The 25,515-nt window shown below is 49.1% G+C and overlaps 11 protein-coding genes across 11 annotated transcripts; 8 read left to right on the forward strand and 3 right to left on the reverse strand.

The window, feature by feature from the left end:
* Positions 1-856: 856 nt before the first annotated feature.
* Positions 857-1,171, forward strand: N7481_013126 (uncharacterized protein; the record flags this gene model as incomplete). Its single annotated transcript, XM_057272345.1, has 1 exon — positions 857-1,171. One exon carries the CDS (start codon positions 857-859, stop codon positions 1,169-1,171), a length of 315 nt encoding a protein of 104 aa, XP_057116533.1.
* A 568-nt stretch (positions 1,172-1,739) lies between these two features.
* Positions 1,740-5,354, forward strand: N7481_013127 (histone deacetylase hosB; the record flags this gene model as incomplete). The annotated part of the gene is made up of 1 exon (XM_057272346.1): positions 1,740-5,354. The coding sequence occupies one exon, from the start codon at positions 1,740-1,742 to the stop codon at positions 5,352-5,354; it is 3,615 nt and encodes a 1,204-aa protein (XP_057116534.1).
* Positions 5,355-6,487: 1,133 nt separating this feature from the next.
* On the forward strand, positions 6,488-8,301 carry N7481_013128 (cytochrome P450; the record flags this gene model as incomplete). Its single annotated transcript, XM_057272347.1, has 4 exons — positions 6,488-6,702; positions 6,775-6,870; positions 6,928-7,726; positions 7,780-8,301. The coding sequence occupies 4 exons, from the start codon at positions 6,488-6,490 to the stop codon at positions 8,299-8,301; spliced, it is 1,632 nt and encodes a 543-aa protein (XP_057116535.1).
* A 593-nt stretch (positions 8,302-8,894) lies between these two features.
* On the forward strand, positions 8,895-9,740 carry N7481_013129 (uncharacterized protein; the record flags this gene model as incomplete). Its single annotated transcript, XM_057272348.1, has 1 exon — positions 8,895-9,740. The coding sequence occupies one exon, from the start codon at positions 8,895-8,897 to the stop codon at positions 9,738-9,740; it is 846 nt and encodes a 281-aa protein (XP_057116536.1).
* A 540-nt stretch (positions 9,741-10,280) lies between these two features.
* N7481_013130 (BTB/POZ domain-containing protein) lies at positions 10,281-11,426 on the reverse strand (the record flags this gene model as incomplete). Its single annotated transcript, XM_057272349.1, has 3 exons — positions 10,281-11,033; positions 11,098-11,242; positions 11,317-11,426. The coding sequence occupies 3 exons, from the start codon at positions 11,424-11,426 to the stop codon at positions 10,281-10,283; spliced, it is 1,008 nt and encodes a 335-aa protein (XP_057116537.1).
* A 762-nt stretch (positions 11,427-12,188) lies between these two features.
* On the forward strand, positions 12,189-13,118 carry N7481_013131 (AN1-type zinc finger protein; the record flags this gene model as incomplete). Its single annotated transcript, XM_057272350.1, has 1 exon — positions 12,189-13,118. One exon carries the CDS (start codon positions 12,189-12,191, stop codon positions 13,116-13,118), a length of 930 nt encoding a protein of 309 aa, XP_057116538.1.
* A 245-nt stretch (positions 13,119-13,363) lies between these two features.
* On the reverse strand, positions 13,364-14,363 carry N7481_013132 (thymidylate synthase; the record flags this gene model as incomplete). Its single annotated transcript, XM_057272351.1, has 2 exons — positions 13,364-14,172; positions 14,201-14,363. The coding sequence occupies 2 exons, from the start codon at positions 14,361-14,363 to the stop codon at positions 13,364-13,366; spliced, it is 972 nt and encodes a 323-aa protein (XP_057116539.1).
* Positions 14,364-15,069: 706 nt separating this feature from the next.
* Positions 15,070-16,897, reverse strand: N7481_013133 (CocE/NonD family hydrolase; the record flags this gene model as incomplete). The annotated part of the gene is made up of 2 exons (XM_057272352.1): positions 15,070-15,207; positions 15,266-16,897. The coding sequence occupies 2 exons, from the start codon at positions 16,895-16,897 to the stop codon at positions 15,070-15,072; spliced, it is 1,770 nt and encodes a 589-aa protein (XP_057116540.1).
* Positions 16,898-17,442: 545 nt separating this feature from the next.
* Positions 17,443-18,635, forward strand: N7481_013134 (phytanoyl-CoA dioxygenase family protein; the record flags this gene model as incomplete). The annotated part of the gene is made up of 5 exons (XM_057272353.1): positions 17,443-17,720; positions 17,771-17,974; positions 18,029-18,124; positions 18,208-18,450; positions 18,506-18,635. The coding sequence occupies 5 exons, from the start codon at positions 17,443-17,445 to the stop codon at positions 18,633-18,635; spliced, it is 951 nt and encodes a 316-aa protein (XP_057116541.1).
* A 988-nt stretch (positions 18,636-19,623) lies between these two features.
* On the forward strand, positions 19,624-21,667 carry N7481_013135 (uncharacterized protein; the record flags this gene model as incomplete). The annotated part of the gene is made up of 5 exons (XM_057272354.1): positions 19,624-19,831; positions 20,020-20,149; positions 20,213-20,411; positions 20,478-20,891; positions 20,954-21,667. Coding segments are annotated over 5 exons (1,665 nt in total), but the record flags the coding sequence as incomplete, so codon positions are not given.
* Positions 21,668-22,055: 388 nt separating this feature from the next.
* N7481_013136 (uncharacterized protein) lies at positions 22,056-23,873 on the forward strand (the record flags this gene model as incomplete). The annotated part of the gene is made up of 8 exons (XM_057272355.1): positions 22,056-22,100; positions 22,149-22,302; positions 22,357-22,432; positions 22,483-22,567; positions 22,624-23,130; positions 23,185-23,354; positions 23,402-23,486; positions 23,547-23,873. The coding sequence occupies 8 exons, from the start codon at positions 22,056-22,058 to the stop codon at positions 23,871-23,873; spliced, it is 1,449 nt and encodes a 482-aa protein (XP_057116543.1).
* Positions 23,874-25,515: the final 1,642 nt, after the last annotated feature.

The raw sequence follows: 25,515 nt of genomic DNA on the forward strand, positions 1-25,515 counted from the left end.
AACAATGGGCTGACGGGCGAGTTTTCTTTGTTTAACGACCTTCCATTCACTAATTCTATTATTGTCTACTAGTCAATGGACTGCCCAGGACTACCCAGGACCGGCGAACTCCATTTGTGGCGGCTGGGCAAAACCCGGACCAGGACCAGAACCACAGAACTGCAATCCCAACCTGCTGCGAAGATGTAACCGCCGGACGGATGGGGTAGGCCAACTACCCTAATTCTCCACTGCGAACCAGCAACGCCGAGGATTTTATCTGCCTGACCGGCCGTAGAGGGGTATTGCGCGTCCAGCTCGGCCGTTTCTGCTGTGTCTTTGACGTCAGACCGGCTTGGTTTTCCTTGTATTCACTGCCCCTCTTGGGAGTAGATCTAGAACCTGCTGCCCAGCTTCTTCTTTCACCTCCACCCTCCTCCCTCTTCCAACCTCCAACCTCCTGCTCAGCTGGTCTGACTATTTCTCTTCTTTCCACTTCATCCACCTCCTGAATATCTCAAAATATTCTACAACCCCTTTTATCCTCCTATTCTCTTGTTCGTGCCGACCCACATCCGGCCCATCCGCATACTTCCCTCTCGGCACCGAAGCTCCGATTCCACCGGAAGCTCGCGCAATTGAAAAAAAAAGGAGACCAAATAAAAGGAGAAGAAAGGCCTCATTCTGTGTTGACCACATTTGCTCCAATTTCTGTGTGCTCCAGCTTGCGTGTTCAAACCTGCGTTGCTATCCAAGAGACAAAACTCATCATACCGCGATTGATCGGCATCAGCCAGCTCTTCTCCACTGACATCACCGCGACGATCCTCTGTGAAATCATATTTTGTGGCAACTCACACCAATTACACCTTCCACCATGTGTCGCCAACATTTTACCGTCTATGAATGGTGCCACTGTGAATCCGATGCTGGCTACAGCGTTTGCGGTGGTGCTCGTCGCGATAGCTGCCCTGGTGTAAGCATCGAGACCGTCCACATGCACTGCTTCTGCAACTCGCATGCCTCTCGTGGCTTCAAGACCGAGAAGAAGAGTCTCAAGCAAGAAGACAAATGGCGCCGCCGGTCGCAGCAGTCTCAGGCCTCCTCTTCATCTGGATCTTTGGACGAGAAGTCGTCGCTCGGTCGTCGATTCTCTCAATGGTATCAATGGCGGGGTTTGCGGTCGCGCTAGATAACGATCATTGACTTCTACTCCTTCTTCTTCTCTTTTTTTCCCGTGATCAATTCTTTCTATGTGTCATTCTTTCATTTTTCTTTCTTCTGTCATATTCTTCTCCTTTTTTTCCTTGTTGAAATATTTCCAGCTTCGGCGTTCTTGGGTGGGATAGGCGTTTCCAAGATGGATTCAAGTTTACGGGTTTGCGCTGGAGTTTATGGGGTTATGTTGATGTCTCATGCCTGTCGCCTCTAGAAGCTAGAGCAAGTTTTAAAATAGAAAGATCGAATCTACTATTTATTCTAAGCTATACGATACTAGTATACTATAGATGAACACAACATGTTCTAGTGAAACACGGCACGAATCAAAGATGAAGAATGCCCTGCGGAATGATCGACTGGCCCCTTCCCCCATTCAAGACTTGACTTTCTCTTCATCCCGCAACTTCAAACTCCTTTTCCCTTTCTCAAGTTTACTGCTCAACACCTGGGCACTATTACTTTGTTTCCTTTTTTCTCCGCAATTCTCTTTCACTGTCCTGCTGCTATCCGGCTTGCATGTTCCCCTATGATCCTGCATGATGGAGCCCTTCAACTTGCAGGATGATGCGCGTCCGCGATCTATTGATCGCCTAGGACGCCCGCGCGATCTGACCAACATAGACCACTCCCATAATGATCTGACAGACTCCTTAAACCGTCTATCACTCGTCAATGCTACCGCGACTCCTCTCCCTGCGTCTCCAGCTCTCCTCTCCCCCCGCGATCCCGCATCGCGCTCTCCAGTGCCCAACCAGCGCACCCCTCGGCGCAGTCCCAGTTCCAACTCTCTACGCGACGAACGCCGCAAGTCCACACCAGTCAAGTCTACGCCAGTCCTGCAGAAACGCACATCAACCGCCTCACTACGCTCCGTCTCAAACCACACAGGCTCTTCTTCCCCGCTCCCCGATTCGCGCCGCTCCTCTGCCAACTTGGCGGGGTCCCCGACCACCGCCGCGTCGCCCGCAATGTTGCCACCGCGCCTCCTTCCCCAGGGCCCCACAGCAGCTTCGATCGCGGCGGAGCATTTCCAGAAAGAAGTTGATCTACACCAAATGGAGGATCTACAGTCCAAGACGGTCGTTATTGTTCATGATGCCTGCTACGGTCACCGGTTCTCGCGCCCCAGAACAACTAGAAACCACCTCGCCGCTATAGTCGAGAGACCAGAACGCATGCGTGCCTGTGTTGTCGGTATCGCTGCGGCGTATGTTCGGCTCGGCCGTCGTCATGCCGGGGGACCATATGCGCCGCATCCTCATCTGGATATCCTTTCTCTGCCGCCACCATTCCAAATCCGCAAGACGGGCCGGACCCTCTTGCTTTCAGATACTGCTGTTGCTAACGTTCATGGTACGCAATGGATGTCTGATTTGAATAGGATGTGTGATGTTGCAGAGTCTCGCCTCGCCTTGACAGGAAAGGAACTGGTTCGATCTCCCAATGCGGGTGGGGATGGAGTGTCTGATCAGAAACCCCCTCCTCCTCTTCACGAAGGAGACCTGTACCTCTGCTCCGAATCATTGAATGCGTTCCAAGGTGCTCTGGGTGGGGTTTGTGACGGGATTGATACCGTTCTCGGTCCCGGCCCAACGACACGGGCTTTCGTCTGTATTCGACCACCTGGCCACCACTGTTCATCCGATTTCCCTTCTGGCTTTTGTTGGATCAACAACGTCCATGTTGGAATCTCGTACGCGGCCACACACCATGGACTCACGCATGCCGCTATCCTCGACTTCGATCTACACCACGGCGACGGCTCGCAGGAGATTGCATTCGACCATAACCACAAAGCATTGACGCCGTCACGAAACCAGTCTGCGTACGAGAAAACAGCTATTGGGTACTACAGTCTGCACGATATCAACTCTTACCCCTGCGAAGACGGTAATCCGGAGAAAGTGCGTAATGCGAGTGTGTGTGTTGATGGAGCTCATAATCAGTCTATCTGGAACGTGCATCTACAGACATGGGTGACCGAGGCCGAATTTTGGAACTTGTACGAAACACAATACATGACCTTGATACACAAGGCACGGGGATTCCTTCGTGCCCATACCCAGCGCCTTTCTGAAATTCCCTATGGACCCCCGCCCAAGGCGGCTATCTTCATTTCTGCGGGTTTCGATGCGAGCGAATGGGAAGGGTCGGGCATGCAGCGGCACAAAGTCAATGTACCGACAGAGTTTTATGCACGATTTACTGCTGACGTCGTGCGTATGTCCGAAGAGGAAGGCCTTGGAGTTGACGGGCGTGTGATCAGTGTTCTAGAAGGAGGTTACAGTGACCGCGCCTTGAGCAGTGGTGTCCTCAGCCATATATCTGGACTAGGAAGTGCGACACATGGGCTGCAGTCTCAATACGTCAAGTCTGAAAGACCTAGCGAGGATGTTCTGTCGGCTCTCGATCAGCTTTCTGTTCAAGAGGGATACGACACAGAGTGGTGGTCTCCAAGCATGCTTAGTGAGCTAGAAATGCTAAACCCGCCACCAGCCAAGGAGGAAAGGGAGAAGGGTTATTGGAAGGATACTCGGTCATTTTCTGCGAAGAAAGTTTCTAACGCGCGCAAATCTTTTGGATCATCCACGGCCATTGAACCCCAGTTGCCTCCTCTCCCAGAAGTCGGATGGGCAACAGCAGCCCATGAGCTGTCGAAGGTCCTGATTCCTGAGAATCGACAAACGACCAGCTATCGAGCTGAAGAGCTCAATGCCGAGGCATCCCGACAGCGACGTGACCGTCAAATTGCGCTGGACGGCGGTGTCAATCCTGCTATTGTTCCACCGCCGCCTCCAGCACCCATTGATGAAAAGCGCCAGCTGCGTGTACGAAAAACCAAATCCCCGACTCCCTACTCACCCCGCCCTGCCACCCCTCGCCAACAAGCCATGCGGAAGAATCGACGAACAACAATCGATGGCAACGACCTACCCAGTCCTTCGGGAGAGTCACCATCCGTGGATGCGAGCCGCAGGAAGAGTGTCAGTGGGGTGGCGCCTATCGAGATAGGCAATCTGGAGAGCTCTGCAAATCCAACCAGGAGAGCATCATCAGCTGCATCAATGAAATCCTCCACAGGAACGGTCACCGGCCTTCGAAAATCAAACAGCACCCGACCCGCAACACCCAAACGCTCTACGAGCCCTCGCAAGGCTCCACCTGTTCCCAAGGTCCCAACTGCGTTCCTCCCATCCAAGCTGTCGGACGAGGTACCATCCGATGATGTGGAGAATCTTACATCGGGTCTTCGGAAGATAAAGCTAGTCATGCCCTCGCCAGAAGAACAAGCAGCCCGCGAAAAGAAGGCCGCTGCAGAAGGCAAATTGTCCCGTGGAAGTCGCACCCCTAAATCTCCACGCTCCCCCCGAAAGAGTAGCAGCACCAGGACGGCACGTGGTAGAGGTGCCCGCACTGAACCTTCATCCAGCATGTCACCGCCACCTCTCCCAATTCCAACGATCGGGCTAGGTATGCAAGACAATATCGTAACGACCAGCGCGGCGCTCGTCAGTGTCGGGGCTGTCGGCGCGGGGGCTGTTGGGGTAGGGGCTGTTGGGATAGGGGAATCGAGACCTCATCCATTGCGGGCAGTCTCATCGCCATGGGAAGGAGCAAAAATGGAAGCAGAAACAAGCATCGCAGACCCAATCTTCCCAGCCTCGAAACCAACAGAAGTTCTAACTCCCTCAATGCGACCCACATCCATGCCCGCCGCAGAATCAAACTTCATCCCAGCTGGCATGCCGTCACCACACACGCCAGAATTCGCAATGATCCCACCAGGCTCTTCGGGTAAAAAGTCGGTCTCACATGCAAGATCCATTTCGCACGGAAGATCGGTCTCGAATACATTCTCTCCGGCAACAACGACGGCCGTACAGACGAAGCAGGGACTACCTGTTTTCACGTCAACGAGTCCTATCCCCTTTGCAGCGGAGTTTTCTCAAACTCAAACTCAAAATCAGCTACAGCAGCAAGCTGCTCATAATGCTAATGCTAAAGCCAAAGCCCAGGCTCAAGCTCATGCTTTGCAGACATCACACCCGCGCCATGATCCTAATCAGCATATCGTCAGTGATGAGGATAGTCCCCTCGGACCACCGCCTATTCCTCATAATTTCCAACAGAGTCGGCGGTTTTATTCGCAGTGATTTCGGTTGATCCCCAGATCTTTGTAGGGGGTTTCGTCTAATAAATCCACTTCTAATATGGTTGGGAGTTGTTAATTCTGGCGGGGCCGTGGCCCTTTTTTTCTTTTCGTTCTTTTCTGTTTTTTTTCTTGTCAATATACCCCTTATGTATGGAACGGTCTGGTATGGGGTGTTATTCTGGGTAGTATCATTTTGTTCGATTTACAATTATATTTCATATTAGAAAGAACATGGTTCATGCGAGGACATCCGCTAATATGAAGACTTGTATGATCCATTTTCTGAGACTAGATGCCTCAGGTTACACGAGGCTGTCAGTGCACATCGCTAACTATGCCTAACTAGTTTTGAGCCTCAGCTAGCCTTTCATGCTACACACATCTCTTCATTATCGTCTCTCTTGTCCTCCACCAGTTGATTCTGTTTCAGTCCTGACATCGCCACTAGTATCTTAAGAATTCAAATTATGAACCTACAGTCAGTGTTATGCTCCGCCTAAAAAATAGAGTTGAGCCGTCAGATATCGGGCCGCACCCCTCAAGGTCCACTGGGACCCCACCCCAAAGGTGATATCACAGTGGCTTATTCGTTCGCTGAGCAAGTCCAGCTGCGGGGGCGGCTCAACTTGAAGCTGAAGGGGCCAGAATCCTCGACATAAACCCCGCACACGAAATCTACTTGGACCACAAGGAGTATCCATTGTGGGATACTTCGTATTCTGATTGCTATCACATAGCACATCCATGCAGGTCACTAACCCACTTTCTTGACCCCAGAAGAAGCAAAGATGGCGTGGGACGACTCCGTGTGGGACTAGTTCTTCTGTGTGGGACTCGTTCGTGTTTTACTGTAGTGATGATGTGCAAACAACGCATTAGCCATGCGACGTAAGGTGCGGGGCTCCGCCGATCAGTAAAGGGTTTGAAAATAAATGAATAATAACTGGCTGGAGGAGTCACGTTCGCTCGGGCGAATACAAATAGGGCGATATTACAAGGGGGCCCATGCAATATCGCCCTTCATATAAATACAAAGCCCACTGGTTGTAGCTAGGACCATTGCTTTCTCGTCCGCTTCTCGATTCCCTGGGAGATACATTACACTTCTGGCAGGAAAAGCCGCTGATTTCAATCATGGCCCTGACATTTGGCAATGAAGAGCTCGCTTGGACAACGAAGCTCTGCTTGTTACTTGTGTCGTCTGGTGTCGGAATTCTTGCTGCGCTCGTCATCGCAATCACTCCATATTCCTGGGCCAGCTTCCGGCCGAAGAACTTCCCACCAGGTCCCAAACCAGTTCCCTTTCTTGGAAACCTGAATCTGATTCCTGCTTCAAAGTCATTTGCACTGTAAGGTATCAGCTTTCGTTCCTGATACTCACTTATCGCTGTCCCATGCGACTAATGATGTATTGAATACAGCTTTCACCAGTGGACACAGAAGTACGGCCCTATAATTGGTCTCAAATTCGGGCCAGCAAATGTTGTAGTTTTGAATCATTGGAAGGATGCTCAGGAGTAAGTCGAGTCTCCCTTTGTGTTGGGTTTAATACTAACATCGACACTGGCTTATAGACTTCTCGAGAAGCGAAGCGCAATCTACTCATCGCGACCTCCGAACTACATTGCCAACGAGCTCATCTGCAAAAGACAAACACACATCCTCTTCACTCCCTACGGAAGTGAATTCAAAGCTCTCCGCAAATCTACACAGGGCCTTTTCGCGCCTCGTGAGCTCGCAGCTGTACTCCCGGTTCAACAGGCAGAGGCTGCCCAGACAACATACGACATTCTCCGCGAATCGGGCCAATATTACGAGCACATCCAGCGATATACCACTGCAGTGATTCTAGCATCTGTTTATGGTCAAAGAGGGGAGACTTTCGATTCCCCAAACATTCAAGCTCTCTACGATGTCCAGAATCGATTCACGGCGCTTTTGGAGCCTGGTGCTGCCCCGCCTGTTGACGGAATTACTTTTTTAAAGCATATTCCGGAGTTCCTGGCTCCGTGGAAACAAAAGGCTAGGAAGATAAGACGTGATCAACGCGAAATATACTTCAGACTCTACAACGGAACCAAAGAGCGAATGGGTCGAGGGATTAGAGTCGGTTGTTTCATGGAAAGACTCATCGACGACCAGGTGAAGAACAACATGGATGATGAACATACGGCATACCTTGGCGGAGTTTTTATGGAAGCTGGCTCGGATACGACGTCATCTACGCTCTTGTCGTTCCTCCTTGGTGTGGTTGAGAATCCAGTCGCACTGAAACGTGCCCAGGAAGATGTGGATCGGGTTTGCGGCATGGAACGTTCCCCCACTTTAGATGATCTGGAAAGACTACCGTATATTGAAAGTTGCATGCATGAGGTAAGCACTTTTTGCTCTGGATTTAGAATCTCGATACTGACTGGGAATCCTAGATTCTTCGCTGGAGACCCGTTGCAGCAGGTGGAATACCACACATGCTCACGCAAGAAGACTCCTATAAAGGCTATCACTTCCCCGCAGGAACCATTTTCTTCGCTAATACCTGGGCCATTCACCATGACGAAAACGAATATGACGACCCGGGTACTTTCAATCCCGATCGCTGGCTCGGAGGCAACACATACGGAACTAAAGACAGCATCAAGATGGCACCAAATGAACAGCGTAAAACGGCTTATGGCTGGGGCGCCGGACGAAGAATTTGCCCTGGCCAGAAACTTGCGGAGACTTCGTTGAAAATCAATATTGCAAAGCTGGTCTGGGCATTTGATATCGAGCGAGATGTATCTGCCAGTTCGCCAGACATATCTGTCGACTCGGGTTATGAGGGAGGATTCTTGATTTGTCCTAAGAAATTCCCTCTCAGAATCACGGCAAGGAGTGAGGCTCATGCAGCTATCATTCAGCGTGAATTTGAAGGGATGAAGGACTTTTATGCGCGCTTGGCTACTTAAGAACAATGTGCTAGTCTTGTCAAACTAATGCTTAACGACAAGCCTGATTGAATTCGAACATTGGAGTCCCCAAATTTCATGCAGACCAATCAATATACTTCGTGCCGTTTAGGGTCAAATATAATGCACTCAAATTATCTTAGGTCCCCAGGGTCCCGAGTGTTTGTGGATTAAGCATAAATTCAAGCGGGGCAAGCATTGATGATCTCCCAACCTTGACTGGCTTGAGCTACCTAGATGACATGAAAATAAGTCTAAAATACTCCGTATAGAGGATCTTTTCCAGCTAGTCGATAGATATAGATTACCTGATCCAATTGAAATGCCGACGATAAGCAATTTTCCCCGCTGCGGCCTCGGAGTTGCGCCGACCAATCATCACGCACTTTTCCCGGAGATTCCCCGCACGGCGAGGCCCGAACTTCGGTCCAAGGCGACTTCAATTCACGCGGCGAACCCCGGGAAACTGGAGAGGCAACCTTTATCTTCTCCCTCAATTCACTCCTTTCCTTTCACTCCTCTTACTTACCCCTCCAATTCCCCCGATAAGTCCAATTGGCCCAATTCAGATCCTTGACCTTGATATCTCCACCATGGTCAACAACAGCAAGGCCGTTGGCGCCTACTATGCGCCAAAGGGCGGTCTGCCCTCGCAATCGGAGCTTCTGACCGACCGGGCTATGTTCACGGAGGCCTACACTGTTATCCCCAAAGGAACTTTCCGTGACATTGTGACATCCTTCCTGCCATTCTGGGAGCAGACCCGCCTGTGGGTCATCGCCCGACCTCTCTCCGGATTCGCCGAGACATTCTCGCAATATATTATGGAGGTGCAACCGGGCGGTGGAAGCGACAAGGCCGAGCTCGACGCCGGTGCTGAGGGTGTCCTCTTCGTCGTCGAGGGCGAAGTCACCGTTACCGTCGCCGGAACCGAACACAAGCTCACAGAGGGCGGATATGCGTTCCTCCCGCCAGCCTGCGGATGGACCCTTCGCAACAAGGGTACCTCCACTGCCCGCTTCCACTGGATTCGCAAGGCCTATGAGGCTGTCGAGGGACTGGATGCCCCCGAACCACTTTTCCTGAACGATAAGGATGTTACCCCCACCGAGATGCCCGATTGCAATGGTGCTTGGGCCACGACCCGATTCGTGGATCCTAATGATCTGCGCCACGATATGCACGTTACCGTTGTTACTTTCGAGCCCGGTGGCACAATCCCCTTCGCCGAGACACACGTTATGGAGCATGGTCTCTACGTTCTGGAGGGTAAGGCTGTCTATCGCCTTAATCAGGACTGGGTTGAGGTTGAGGCTGGTGATTTCATGTGGCTGCGCGCTTTCTGTCCTCAGGCTTGCTACGCCGGTGGCCCTGGAAGGTTCAGATACTTGCTATACAAGGATGTTAACCGTCACATGAAGCTTTCATCGCGCCTGTAAGGGTGTGCGGCGCTCAGCGGTGCAGTGGGAGGATAGACAAATCAGGGCAATATAGGTGAATGGCGCACCATTTCTGGCCTTCTCCGATGTTCTCTACTCTTCTCGACATAGGGAAGACAGATCGGGACACTTCATAATCGACATTGTGTGTCGAAACAACCGGCCCCAGATTCCATGGACGACCTTTTCGTTCTCTGGCGAGTTGGGAAAATTTACAAATCGGCTATGAGCTGATTGACAAGATTGAACGAACGTTGCTATTCGATGTACTAAATATACCATGTTCAAATCCAATTTCAATTTAAATCTTCAAATTTTGAATTTCATAATCCCAGCAGACGCACAGATCTCTATGGGTCGTATCAAAGTCATGGCCAATGCCTAACACGCAAATTTGGGTTTCAATTTAGGTATATAGTAGTGCTTCTGAGTAACTGGCCGAAGCTTGGTCAACATAATGATGTCAACTTTTAGCATGGTAAATGGATCGCATTCTAAAAACAGACTAGGCACCACCCAGATCTAACACTGAGGCCTTTTTCAATGGCTCCCTTTCTTCTTACCCGCCACTTTTGGTTTATTATCAGCTATTTGTGAAAGAAGGCCCCTGTCAAAACATATATCGAGAAATTTCGGAAACAACTCCAACGTGAACTCAGGAACGTCCTTCATAAGCTTCGGGGTGAGAAGTGGGAGGTCCGCGGTCACACCTGCTCCTTTCCAGAAAAACGTCATGTTCTGCACCATAAACTTGATGACTTCATCCTTGAGCTCAGTATAGTTGGTGTTGATGGCGTATATTGCCTCGATTGTTTTGGAGAAGGACTTTGGATCTGGGTCATCCATGAATGCCTTCATGAAGTGGGCTTTCGCTTTCACCTTGAGGTCGTGGACCTTCCACCAGCCTGCTTCGATGTACATCCGTGCGTGGAAATAGCATGGGTGGCATTCCTCAAGGAAGGTGTCGTCGTCGTGGAGTATATTCCCTTCAACTTCTTTTTCCATTTCTTCTTCCGGTGATACATCCACCAACTCATTGCCGAGCTGCTCGAACTCCTCAAGGCTTTCTTTTTCTTCCGTTTCTTCGAACGCTGGCTCGGTAGATTGAGCGGCCGTGGTTTTATCCGCATCAATCTTGGCCAGCTGTGCTTTCCTGAAGGTTCGGCCGCCAGAAGGGGTGGCGGGCTCGATGCTAGGCTTGCTGGGAACGGTGTAGTCGGATTTGTATAGGAATTCTAATACCTTTTCGAATAAAATCGGTTCCCGAGTACTAAACAGTGGCTTGGATGGGTCCTATATGCCATTCATACATTAGTCTCTCTATACCATCTCCCTCTGCGTATGGATGGTACGCTACCTGTGATTTCTCCAGGTCTTCGCAAAGACTAGCCAAATACTCTGAGCGCTGACAAAGAACAATCTTGTGCGCTTCAAATTGCCGGTCGCATTTGCGGCCTTTGCAAATAATTGTGAGGTCGCTGTACTCACATTGAAGATGCATGCTAGCTCGTTATTAGACTTTGTTTAGGGATGTAGAACAGTTATCTGATGGAGATTGCTCGCTTGCATTACTTACCTCGCAATAAGTTTATAGATCGTATCTCGGCCTGTTTGTTGAGAGTCTTGAAGTGGAGCGGAATCGGACTTGGATAGCGCAGGCGCCCTCTTGGGTACTTTCGATGGCATCGCTGATAACGAGAATATGAGTCCCGGGCTTGCGAAAACTCAAGCTCAAAATCGGAAGTGCAGACACAGCTGGAGAATATTGAGAAGATGGGGGGGATTTATTGCTCTTGTTAAATAAAAAGAAGCTTGTCTGTTTCCAAGAGAGGCACTGGCAGTGGTGAAATCACATGTTTTATTTGAACTTCAAGCTCTTTTTGACGGGACTGGTGTGTACACATTATGTGAACTGTTCCACCGGATAAGTCATTGATGAGCCCCATAATCCTCTTTGGCTCTCGCGTTTCTGGAGTAATTGAGCTTGCGGGAGTTCATTATTAATCTTGACTTTGTGCATCACACAATGTCTCGCTCTTTCAGATCGTATTATGACACTGACTCGGGAGGTGGCATTGACAGGGTCGCCACCCGTGGGATATCATTGAAAAGGTCTAGGGCCAAGGCCAGCCCTTGGAGACATTTCAGAAATCAAGGCACAACGGCCCAATTCACTAGACCTCTACCTGATTTGCCCAAGTCTAAACTAAACTCTATGGTAAGGCGTATAGTTCGGGTGGCGTAACTCCGATCGCCGACGATGAGCTAAGCCACTCCTGTGGCACTGGAAGCTTCTCCGCATTAGTCAACAGCCTTCTACTCTCTTCGCTCTTCGCTGTTCACGATCTCTTATTTCTCCTCTGAATTTCTAGTCGCATTCCATTTTGCATTCTAAGACACCCTTTCACACACTCTCTATTATCTGCCACGCCCATGCCCCCCATCAGCATGTCCAAAAACAACCACTCCGGACAACCAGAGTCCTTCACCCAAATGGGCGACACAGATCTCGAAACAATCGGCCGCCACTGCCAATTAGAATACTGCGGTCAACTAGATTTCCTCCCATTCCGATGTGAATCCTGCCGTAGCACCTTCTGTCTCGACCACCGCAGCGAAACAGCCCACAAATGCACCCACGCAGGCGAATGGGCGCGACGGCGCAATGGCAACACCTCTACCCAACAAGAGAACCGCACCGCACCCGAGAAACCCAACATCTACAACACCGATCAATGTGCCCACGTCGCTTGCAAAACTCTCATTAATACTCTCAAAGACCCTGCCGTCCGTTGTCCCAACTGCAACCGCCAATATTGCCTCAAACACCGCCTGCGCGAAGAACACGATTGCGCCAAGCTTACCCCGCTGGGCGCACGCCAAGGCAACAATGCCTCGCCGCAGGATACAATCAAGTCGATGTTCGCGAAGGTCCGCGGTTGGGGAAAAGAGAAACAAACCGCCACTGCCAATCTCATCCCCAAGCCTAAGGTTAAGCCGAATAGCCCTGCTGCGCGTATGGCGAGTGTGAATGCGATGAAGCGCTCCGCTAAAGGAGAGGCCAGCGTTCCGGCTGATAGAAGGGTATACCTGCATACAGTTGGAACGGCAGATACACAGGCTGCGGAGCCACCAGCTGGAGATTTCTTCTTCGATTCTAAGTGGAAGGTTGGGCGGGTGCTGGACGATGCGGCGCGAAGACTGGCTGTGGTGAATAAGAATAATCAGGTTGGAGGGGAGGAGGCGCGACTGCGGATCTTCCATGTGGAATCCCGGGACTTTTTGGAGTTCTCGGAATCCATTGGAGATGGGAAGATCAAATCGGGTGATACGATTGTCTTGCTTCGCGGTGCTGGGGTGGTGCTGGCCAATTCATGATACACCTACACCTACATATCTGCATTTGCATTTGCATATTTCTTCGATTATAGCTTTTTGAAGCCACTTAGATACCTTGAAGCGTTTCTGTCATCAATGATACCTAATGGAATACAGTAATGAATGCAAGTATCCACAGTGACAATCGTTTGATGGTCTATCTTAGTACTGGTATCTTCTAAAAACTATCAAAAACATTACAACGCAGGGCATGATTCAATAAACTCGGCTCAATCCGTGACAAATCAAGCACTCATCTTCATCTTGATGATCTTGTGCGGCTTGTATCCAATGACTTCAAACTCATCTTCCTTCCACCCGTCAACGACAGCACTGCCACGGTCGTCACGCTTGATACGGAGTTCCGGGAACTCAGTAGGCTCGCGGGTCAATTGCTCATTCAGAGCATCAATATGATCCAGGTAAATATGGGCATCGCCCATAGTGTGAACCAGCTGTCCAGGGTTAAGATCGGCAGCGTGGGCGAGAATATGAGTGAGGAGAGCGTAAGATGCGATGTTGAAGGGGACACCCAGACCCATATCACAGGAGCGCTGGTAAAGAAGGCATGACAGTGTTCCCTTCTGGTCCGGGCGGCCGGTCTTCTCGTCAATCTTCATTGTTGGTGGGAAGGAAACGTAGAACTGCGCGAACATGTGACACGGCGGGAGAGCCATCTTGCGGAGATCCGCAGGGTTCCATGCAGACATGATAATGCGGCGATCAAAGGGCGAGTTCATGATCTTGTTCACGACCTCCTTCAACTGATCTACACCCTGGCCTGTATAATCCGTCTTCGCATCAACATACTCGGCGCCAAAGTGCCGCCACTGGAATCCATACACGGGACCCAGGTCACCTTCCTCGCGATGACCCAGTCCGACCTTGTCGAGGAACTCGCGGCTTCCATTGCCGTCCCAGATTTTGATACCGGCCTCGGAAAGGGGTAGGGATGATGTGCAGCCGGAGATGAACCACAGAAGCTCGGCGACCACAGCGCGTAGAAAAACTCGCTTTGTCGTCAGGAGGGGCAGAACGGGGATCGGGGCACCACCTTCGGGGTTTGGTTTGGAGAGAGAAACGCAATTGGTTTGGGAAAGCGATGGCCCTTGTGCCGGTTCCAGTTCGATCAGGACGAAATTCGCCCTCAGCTAGAATCGTGCGGATCAAGTTGAGATATTGGTGCTCCTCGTGTGTTGGGTTGGGGGCTGCTGGGGCAGCGGGGGCGACTTGTTCTTGGGTCATTGTGGCGGTAATGAAGGAGACAGATTTTTGTTCCTTTTATTTGAGGATTGAAGTTGTAACACTTGCAAGCTGGAAAGAGTCTCCCCGTCGATGCGGGCCGGCCATCGCGTCGACGCGACACGGTATCACGTGAATCCATCTAACCCCTCTAGCCAATCAGAGATCGAACCCCAGTTGGGTACCATCGGAGGCAATATACGATAATCAGAATTCATTGACCGATGTCTAGTTTGATATTTTTCACTATTTGCCTATTGAAGATGCCCTTAAGGATATTCAGTAGCGGGCTCTTATAGGTTGCATTATACTCTCCTAATGTGTTGGAACCTTGACACTACTACGCCATTCTCCGGCGCCCTCGGCTAGGTGCCATGGAATACGTGAAATCGAATATATTGCAATGGGATGTGTATTGAGATAATACCCTAGGCCACAAATCTTTGATTTCAAGCAAATACTACTGAGCAGGCTGCCGCTATGAAGCGCCGTATTATGCTATACTAGAATATCAATTTTTCTTTAATGCGAAGGTGTGAAAAATATCAAGATTGATAGAACTTGAATGCCCAGGTGAGCTTAGAGTCCAAGTTCGCGGCATCTTACGACGAAGATCTATTTTATGGATATAGTAGTGTTCTAGCAGCTAATGTGAAACGTCGTAGAACAGCATTTCCAAACCGTGGAAGGCACCAGTCTCTATCCGCCTCTAAATAAAAGGCAAAATAACAGAACTGGGATACTCCTCGCTGCAATAAATCGTGTGGGCCCCACGGTTTAATTCGTGCTCGGGTCTCGGACGGGAAAAGGTCTTGTATTCCGCAATGCTGGGGTATTGGCCACCGATCTATGAATTTCAAACGAATTAGTAAAAGACCCTGGTCAGGGAGGTTGTTGCAGCTTACCTTCACGCTGATGGATTCGCCTTCTTCAAAGTCCACTCCCATTGCCCAAATACCAATCTCTAGCTTCACAATTGTGCCCGGTGCGACCTTGTCCTGCCGTTTGTGTGGATGGAAGGGAAATTGAGGGTGAATGCTCTTGGAAGAGTCAATTTCGCGATGCGAGGCACGCAGGATTCCAACTGATCCTAGATGTAGATTGAGACTTGCTTGCTGAGCCTCCGGGATCTCATCAATGGAATTGACTGGGGTTGCATCAAATGGGAAATTAAGATGCATTAACTCTTTGCCATTCTTATCCTTCTTGCGGAGGATAACAAAGGCCGTGAAGTCATCACGCTCTTTGCAAGACATGTATAGCACTGCCTTAGGCAACCCAATAAGACGTCCCTTCTTCTCGAATGTGTAGTTAAATTCAGCAACACTGTGGCGATCCTCGGAGTCATAAGAAATATTAAATGCCTTTGATGGAACGCTTGCTGACAGCTGCTTGTTATCGTTGAGGAAGAACTCTCGGTATTCAGTTGAAGGAGCAGGGAAGTCCTCGAGGACGATATCATCGATTGCCTCTCGGTCACCAAATTGAAGGGCTGACCAACGGACCTTGGGTGTCTTTTCCCAGTCATTCTCCTTGCCCCTGAGATACCGATCAAAGAATAACCCTAACTCTTCATTAGACTCGGGAACACTATATAGCTCATACCATTCCTGCTTGCTTCCCCATTGAATCCATTTGTTATCGTGAGGGACCTCCAACCAACCACGGATAGAGCCCATAGTGTGAATAGAGCTCACATCTGATCCTCGGATATACACAGGGCACTGAACCCGCGTGATGTCGGCTCTCTTATCTTCCCAGAAGGCACTGGAAACATTGGAGCGTCGGTACATCTCTTCAAAGTCCTCGAGACCGGACTTTTCGGTTCCGCGGACGATGGCATTGGCGATAAGGTCAAAGTTGCTCATAGAGAACCAACCACCGCGGCAGAACTGCTCTCGATAGATATCACCGGAGCCCTCCCACGGCGCAATGGCTTTCAGTGAAGGAGGTTGTTGGGCAGCGATGAACCATTGTGAAATAGCAAGAGCAGAATTTCCTGCCATACCAATGTTTCCATTGCACCAGTCCATCTTCGCAATGGCCTCGACAACGTCGTAACCATCCTCCGCATCTTGCGTTCCCATAACACATATTTGTCCATCGCTGTGCCCAGCACCACGAGTATCAACGCTGACGATTGCATATCCACGCGGACACCAAGCTTGCGGGTCTAGACCTTCGAACTTTTCCAACCCACTCAGGTCAGAACGCCCGACGCAGCAATTCCAAACACACATAGGAAGCATGTCAAGTGCGCTATACTTTTTCCCATAGAATGACCAGCTCAGCACAGCGGGGACCTTCTCGGTTGAATTTGCTGGTCGATAAACGTCGGCGTAAAGGCGAACACCATCGCGAACCACGATCTCGACATCGTGGTCAATCTGAATGTCGCTTTGCAAGGGCTTCGCGTTGAACCCTTTCCAGCCCTTAGGTAGAACTTCGGATTTCCCAGACTGGCATGGTTTATACCCATTCTCATCGGCGACGGGTTGAGCAACGCGCTTGTACGCTGATTGGACTGGAGGAGGCATAGTTGGAAATCGGTTGGTGAATGGAAATAAAATGATGACCTTTGGGAGATGAAAGGATTGTCTGTGCTGCCAATGGTCATGAATCTGGACGTTTGCACAGTTATAGCTCCGAGCTTCAACTCCAATAAAGCCCCAATAAACAGTACCGCGGCATCTTTTTTTCGCCCACATCACCTTCTCTCTGCATCGTCCACCCACTTCCCGCCGCTTTTCCGATGGGCATCGATCATCTGGACCAAGACCCCCCCGCACAACCTTCCCCACCCCCATGAATCCGGGGAAGTGGGGAACACGGCTGGCACTCAACTGTGACCCTGCTGCGAGGCTGGTAACCACTTCGCCCACTTGATGGATCCGCCGAGTGGAGGCGGGGGATATCTGGTGCAATGTAGCGTTGCAGGATCACTCGCATGGTCTCCAGAGGAAGAGAAACACATTGGGGAGCCGTTAAGTCATATTTATTGCTCCCAGAAATTGGTCCTTTTTATTGAGAATTATTTTCGCAGAGTAAAAGAGTACGATCATCACTCCCACAACAAGTTACTATGATGTCCACCACCGAAGTCACGAAAGCTGAAGAAGCCCAAGCTCCAGACTTCAGCTGTCCCGACCTCATCACATTCATTCCCCGACACTATGGTGACTGGCGCGACGAGTTCCACAAGAACGGTTGTGTGGTGATCAAAAATGTTATCAGCCCGGAGCGTGCGAAATACTACCAAGAGAAGCAGATCCAGTGGCTTAAGAACTTTGAGCTCGGATTTGACGAAAATGATGAGAGCACTTGGACTGCGGATCACTTGCCCGTTAGCTTCAAGGGAGGGTGAGTTAACCCGATCCCCAGATCCCCAGACGTGCGTTAATTTGAAGTAGAATGTACTTTGCATATGGCTCGCCTCATGAGAAGATGTCATGGGAGGCTCGCACTGAGCCTACCGTCATCGACATCTTTGAAACACTTTGGGAGACCAAAGAGCTTATCTGCTCGTTCGATGGAATGAACATCTCCATGCCGCGACGAAAGGATGTTCGCTGGAGCCCATGGCCTCACTGCGATCAGAACCCCGAACGTAAAGGGTGATATCTCAAACCACTATTCTCGGTTTATTGAATTAGGCTGACCGTCAAAAGAATGCAAGCAGTCCAAGGTCTTCTCAACTATGCCCCCAATGGTCCTAAGGACGGTGGTCTCATGTTGATGAAAGGATCCGCCAAACTCTTCGACGAGTTCTTTGCCTACAAGCGCGAATCTTTCGACCATGAGGATGCGCCACCCCTGAGATCAAATTTATGGACCTTTTCTTGTTCAGCGAGAAGGACGTCAAATGGTTCCAAGAGCGCGGCTGTGAGTTGGTCAAAATTAACATGGAACCTGGTGATTTTGTCCTCTGGGACTCGCGCACTATGCACTATGCCTGCCTACCAGAGGGTGACCAGATCCGCCATGTACAGTACATCTGCATGACTCCGCGACGATTTGCGACCCCCGAGACGCTAGAGCTGAAGAAGGAGTGTTTCGAGAACTTTACTGGTACCACACACTGGCCTCACTGGTAAGCTTCCGCAAACATTTGACGGTTTGAAAAGAATGCTAATTATCTTCCACAGCAATGTGCGCCCGGCTAAGGAGAAGCCTATGCGCGATGGAAATGTTTGCCCGAAGGATCGCAATGAGCCGTTCGAGAAGCCCGAACTTACAGATACTGTTCTGAAATTGGCCGGTGTCAAGGATTATTAGGCTTCAAACGAGAGAGTGATATTTCCACATAGATGCCATTTAGCTGAATGAACAAGTGACTTTTTTTCAATATTCATTTCCAGTGACACTACGAACTTAGGATTCGTACAGTAAAAGACAATCCACCGGAGTCATTCTCTTCGTCTTGATATCCATGAGCGTTGCTCTATGTCGCGATATCTTGGGCACAAATCAAAAATCAATGGGGAAATAGGAAAGGAACTTGGATTAGAGACACGGCACCTCGAACAGAAAGACAGGTAGCGAAGCATGGAAAGCTCTGACGGGTGAAACTTGGGTGAACTAGAAACTAAAAATTATGCGGGCGTGGACTCTCAAACTTCGACATTTTCGTTTTCATCTACACATTTGTTGAGAGGTCTTTTCCATAGGTATCCATCCTTAATTCGATCAAATGAAAAATCATGGGTTGGTATTCGTGCTGGCATTTCCCGATCTCCGACGGGCTAATTGCCGACCAACGCTAATTGCCATTTTCCAGATTTTTGCGACAAGATAGATATTCACGCCCACTTGCTATCTTTGGGATTGACATCTCTTCCCGGTGGGCAGGCGAAAGCAACTGCCGGCACACCCCCGCTCGGCTCCTTTTTAACTCTCTTGCCAGCCACCATCCACAAGATTCCGAATCTAAATTACGAATCCAGTCCTGGACAAATCTGGGGAAGCGGGGTATCACTGTGGATCCCTATCACCGGGCTTTATTCGAGCGTGCTTTCTAAACGGACCCCCATAACTGGTTAGTGTCAAGATGTAGAATAATAAGTTGCAGTAGTAGCCGAGAGCTGTCGGGCCAAGTGGCTAGACTTCCTGGGTTTGTGGGGGTGACAGCTAGAGTGGTCCCGACGATCACCCAGTCTTCCTGGTTGGATAGCGATAATAAACTTGATCTATTAAATGGTCGGGGCTGCTGTGGTTTTCTGGCCCTTTTCCCTCTGAACTCCAGGACACACTGCATCATCCAGCTCAAGAGCCAAGAACGCATCTTGAGTCGTCCTCCTTCTTTGCAAACATGAAAGATACTGAAAAGGGAACTGGCCAACATGTTGAGATGGTACACGATGAACTATCCGAGTCACCAAGACTTGAGGGCGAAGCGGTTAGGGCAATGGGAACGGTCAAGTTGACCGAGGGTTCAATTATCTATATCCCAACTCCAACAGCAGACCCACAAGGTATGATGTCGCAATCGCAATTGCTCCCGGAAAGGACGAAAAATATTAATGGAACTGAAAAGATCCTCTTAACATGCCCCTTTGGCAGAAGATAGTCGTGCTGATCGTTATATCTACTTGTGAGTTCATCGACTTAAACTTACAATCACGATTTTCTGCAGTCTCATATTTTGACTTTCTACTACTAGTTTCAACTATTGGCATGTCTCTTGTCTCCGGATTTGGAGGGTTATTGACCTTCTATATACCGGAATACGCGGCAGTAGGCAAGGATTATGCAGATATAACGGCACTGATGACATACCCAACTTTGTTCATGTAATTTTCTCTCATTGGGACTGAGTGGACTGGTATACTGACCAGATCTTGTCGATCTAATAGGGGAATCGGAAATCTTGTCGGCATGCCTTTGGCCATTGCCGTTGGTCGTCGAAGCGTCCTCCTCCTATTTACTCTGATCCTTATACTTGGTGCTGTTCTCTGTGCTGTGGCCCAGACATACGAGTGGCATTTAGCAGCTCGTATGGTTCTTGGGTTGAGTGCGGGACAAAGTGAAGCATTAGTTCCGATGATCACACAGGTAAATAATCTGATTCATCAGGCCCATTCATTCTCGAAATCATACTAACAGAATTTCCGTCAATAGGAAATCTTTTTTCTCCACGAAAGGGGCAAATGTCTCATGGTCCAACAAGCCATTCAGGTGCTGTTGACGACCATATGGGTCCTTTTCGCTAGCCCCATTGCAGGCGCCATTACACCACAAGGCTGGTATTATCTTGGAGCTGGAATGGCTGCACTTCAATTTGTTGTGGCTTTACTTTGGCTCCCAGAGACTAAATACGATCGAAAACTATCTGCATATCAGCAAGATGTCTCAAGCGATGCTTCCACAGATGCAGTCGATCTTGAGGCCGATATCCCTGACAAGACCAAAGTCACACTTTGCAAAGAAAGGCCGCCTCTTGATTTTGTCAACTATGCGCCACGAACCTGGAGATCGGATATGCGTCTTTGGGTAGGCAAGCCTGAGTGGTACAAAGCCATCGAGGTTCTCAGGGTATGTCCACAGTCATCTTCCTTTTTCGTACAAGACCCAGCTCACACTCACACTTCGTAAAGCAAACTGTGGAGCTTCTTTTCTTCCCTAACGTCCTTTGGGCACTATGTCTCAATGGGCTCACTATCGGCGTCAATATTGCTATTGGAACGACATATGGCTCAATTCTTACCGGAGCTCCGTACCACTGGCCTGACTCAAGCGCCAGCTACGTGAACTGTGGGCAGATCATTGTCGCCCTCGCTGCACTTCCACTTTTAGGAACCGGTTCTGATAAACTAATACGCTGGTGTGCTCGACGCAATGGTGGCATGCACGAACCTGAGACACGACTCTGGCCTCTAATATTACCGGTTATTGTTGGAACCTTTACGTCTGTTCTTTATGGGCAGGGTGCAGCCTTCCCGGAAAAGTATCACTGGTTTGTGTATGTGTATGTTGTCGCGGCCTACTACTTTTGCTTCGTGGGGGCCAATATTGTGGCTATCACATACCTACTAGATAGTTACCCAGCCCGCACAGGGCCATTACTCGTGATTATCTGTGCTTTCCGGGGATTTATTTCTTTTGGTACGAGCTATGGTACATCAGCATTTGTGGCAAGTCATGGGTATGATGGCGCCTTCGGTATATTCGGGGGGGCTAACAGGTGCTCTCGGCCTCTTGGGTGTACCGGTTTATATCTGGGGCAAGCAGATCCGGCAGTTCACCGGACGATTTGCAAAGAGCAAGACAGATTAAGTAGCAGGGCGTCAATTCACCTTGTCAGAATGTGACATTCCAACAAATCAGTTCTAGTATCTTCACGATCCTTTCTAAGATGGAATAAAGCCCTAAAAAATAAATTCAAGACCTCATAAATTGAATTCAAACTTGTAAACACAAAGTGGTATATCACTTCGCTGCTAAACCTTAATCTTAGACCGTCAGGTAGCAAGACGGCCCAAAGTCGGTTAAATAATGCCACTGAGTGGAGCATGCTGGGTCGGAGAATGGCCGACCTGGTCAGTGCGGGCTCGGGAATGCGGGGACAATCCCGGGGGCATTAGCTCAATGCCGAGTGAGAAAAAAAAAAGCAAACTAAAAAGGGGGGCCAAGAGTTCTCAGATTCTGCTCTCCTGACAGATTTGTGTGCGTTGTCGGATCGCCAGTCCCCCCTAGAATATGATGGAAGAGAAGAGGGCGCAAGACATCGAAAATGTCTCGGGCGTGAGTTTCCCTTTTATTCGATTCAAATTTTATGACCACTAATAATAGCGGGGAAAGTATCCAGGTCCCGACACCGACACTGATTCACCAGTCCTGGACGGTGATGCCGATGAGAAAGCTTTGGTCTGGAAGCAGGATCTACGGATCGTGCCGCTTTGCGCTGCTATCTATCTTTTGTGTTATCTAGATCGATCTAATATCGGTATGTTGACTATGTCCCTCTGACAGGGTCCTTGGTTACACTGACCCCATGTAGGAAATGCCAAAATTCTTAATCAGGATACTCACAATGACCTTCTTTCTGAGACGAATATGACCTCCTTCCAGTTCACGTGAGTAAACCAGCCAATCTATTATTTTATCAGTCTGGTACTAAGAACAGCAGAATTGCGCTTATGGTTTTTTTGATTGCATATGCACTTTTTGAAGTGCCATCTAATTACTTTTTGAAAAAGTTGAGACCAAGTGTACTTCTTCCCCATCAATACAAAAAGAAACCGAAATTCGACTGACAGCCTTCTAGAGATGGATTGCTTTTCTTATGCTTTCGTGGGGTGCAACTACTATGGGTCTTGGGGGAGTTCACAACTATGCCCAAGTGACTGGCCTACGCTTTCTACTTGGTGTCATGGAAGCAGGGCTTTTCCCAGGTTTTGTCTACTATCTAACCTTTTGGTATCGAAACTCTGAGCGTTCGATGCGCGTAGCTTTGATTCTAGCGTCAGCAACTCTGGCGGGTGCCTTTGGTGGTGCTATTGCATTTGGAGTTGGTCACATGAATGGTGCGCATGGCTTATCTGCTTGGAGATGGCTATTCATAATTGAAGGAGCACCTTCTTGTGCCTCGGCAGTTCTTGTCTGGTTTTTTCTGCCTGACTACCCAGAGTCGGCTCATTGGCTTTCCGCCGAGGAGAAAGATTTCGCAGCGCGACGTTTAGCAACTGAGGGCTCAAAGGGATCTTCCCATGCCATGTCATGGGAGGACGCCAAAGCCGTACTTGTGGACTGGCGGTTGTATGCCCATTATGCGGTTTGTTTGGTTTTAAAATCCCCTTGCACAGACGGACTTCTGACAAGTTGATAGGTCTACTTTGGCATTTCTACCCCTTTCTCTAGTCTCTCTCTCTTCACGCCTGCCATCACTGCGGGTCTTGGGTACTCTAATCTTCGGGCTCAGTTGATGACAGTGCCTCCTTATGCCGTTGCGTATGTTGTGACAGTTGCTGTGGCCTGGTCCGCGGATCACTTTAATAGGTAATTTGAAGACTATATCGATGTTTGAAATTAGCTAACTCGCCCAGCCGTGGACTTCATTCCGCCATATTTTCCTTTGTCGGCGCTATGGGATTTTTAGCATCGGCCGTCCTTCCTGCTGAGGCCTACCTGGTAAGCTTTTGTATTAATTTCTACCGCGCTAATTGACAGAAAATAATACTAAGAAATTAGCATCGATATGGCTGTCTCATTGTCGCGACAAGTGGGGCCTTTGCTTGTATCCCTCCACTCCTAGGATGGCTTTCTTCAAACCTCCACTCGACGGCAGGGGCGGGACTGGCCATCGCATTGAATGTGTCGTTTGGAGCACCAGGCCAGATTGTTGGTGTTTGGATCTATAAGAGCGACGAGGCAAAAAGGGGCTATCCGACGGGCCATTGGACAAATGCCGCGTTACTTCTGTTCGTAACGACGGGATGTATTTTGCTGAGATTCTACTATGTGTGGATGAACAAACGACGTAATGGTGATGGGAGTGGGAAGATGTTTGCATATTAGGTAGCTCACATCGTACTACTACTGGTGGGTCAGTTGATACATAGAGAAGCCGGACCTCGGAACTGTCCATATATAGTTATGACCTATATGATCCGGCCCGGAACGCAGGGGATGCTTGCAAATGATTGCGTTTCATCTCCTTGGAGGAAACCATGTTACAGACCTGTCCATCTAAGCGTTTTATGGGGGCTTTCTATCCGCAATCGTTATCTCCAACAGTCAATATAAGCGACTTAGAATGACTTGAGCGGGTTTCTGCGAGTTTCATATGGGGGGAAATGTTCTCATATTGAGCTTATATCTCCCAGTATGATAAAAGCTGCGACGCATTTTACACCTGGGCAGTTAGCAAGAATGATACATGGGAAATTGGGAATTCCACCGTTATAAAAACATCGAATCTTGTTTTTTCATGGTTTTTGATAAGAATTGCTAGTAAGAATTTTCTAACATTTGGCACCACTGCTACTAACTGATTCGAAGCTACATAGATTGACACGTGATTCTAACCCGGAGAACCTGTCAAGTACCACTAAGCTTGAGATTGAGAGAGGATGATCTAAGGCACTAATGTTTGCCTAGGCCCTCCTAACAACCTTGGAACTTTTGTTCAATGCGAGACGGCGTTCCTTCTCGGCTCGAATTTGAAATAAAAATATAGGAGCCACGATTTAGGGATTGATCATTGAAGCATTATCGAAAAAAAAAAGATTTAAGAGAATTTTGGATTTCTGGTTTTGTGATATTCTGTCGATAAGTCTTATGCCAAAGAGAGGTCAAAACAGTCTGAAAAAAAAAAAAGGTCCCAATCCAACCCCAGTCCCAGTAATCATCAGAGAATAAAAGAAAGTCACCACTATAACGACCTGTTCCAATCCTATTCCATTCCCATAACCCCATTTGATACCCATACCAAAAAAAAGAAAAAAGAAAAAAGGAAACTCCCGTATCAAAACTCTTCTCATGAGGTAAAGAAACGAGTACAAAGAGATAGCAAAAAATGGAAAAAAGAAATGTCCCCATGCCCGCCCGAAGATAAGGGAGAACCCTGTATTTCCTCGCACACATTGACCGCTGCTTGTTGTCGAACTCTGCCCTGGTCCTGTGGGAAATTTAGGTTTAGACTGCCGGGCCGTTCCTGGTAACACAGGAACGTCGACAGGCCCCCAGTTCCAAGACAAGAGGCAATCACAATGCCGGCCAGAGCCCGACTGCGGTGTCTCTTTCGGATGCGCACTGTAGCAGTACCCAGTATGTACACCATCAGAAGGTACAACTTATGTCACAGGGCATTGAGTAAGGTCCTGACCAGATGCTGATCATCCCGAATGCACCAATCCGTGTAGTATAGGAGAGTACAGCCAAAGCTGTCTCGGAAGATCGTGCATATATGCAATAACAAGTAGACCAAAGGAGAAACGCCCCACCCAAACTTCACCGATTCCCCGCAGAGACAAGGCAATGTCTGAAATCACAGAGGCGGTTAAATGAAGATATTTTCATCTCGCAAAACGAGTCGCGTCGTTGATTTGATGTATAGGCGCAAAGAGTAAAATTTGCCACAGTATTTCTCTCCCATGCCAGCAATTTTAAAAGATCTTTTTATGCTTGTTTTCGCCACTCATGAGAGCCGGAAAATTAG

Source organism: Penicillium waksmanii, assembly GCF_028829765.1.
Source record: "Penicillium waksmanii strain IBT 27052 chromosome Unknown utg000010l:1.0-3698451.0:1.0-3701458.0, whole genome shotgun sequence".
Classification (NCBI taxonomy): Eukaryota; Fungi; Ascomycota; class Eurotiomycetes; order Eurotiales; family Aspergillaceae; genus Penicillium; species Penicillium waksmanii.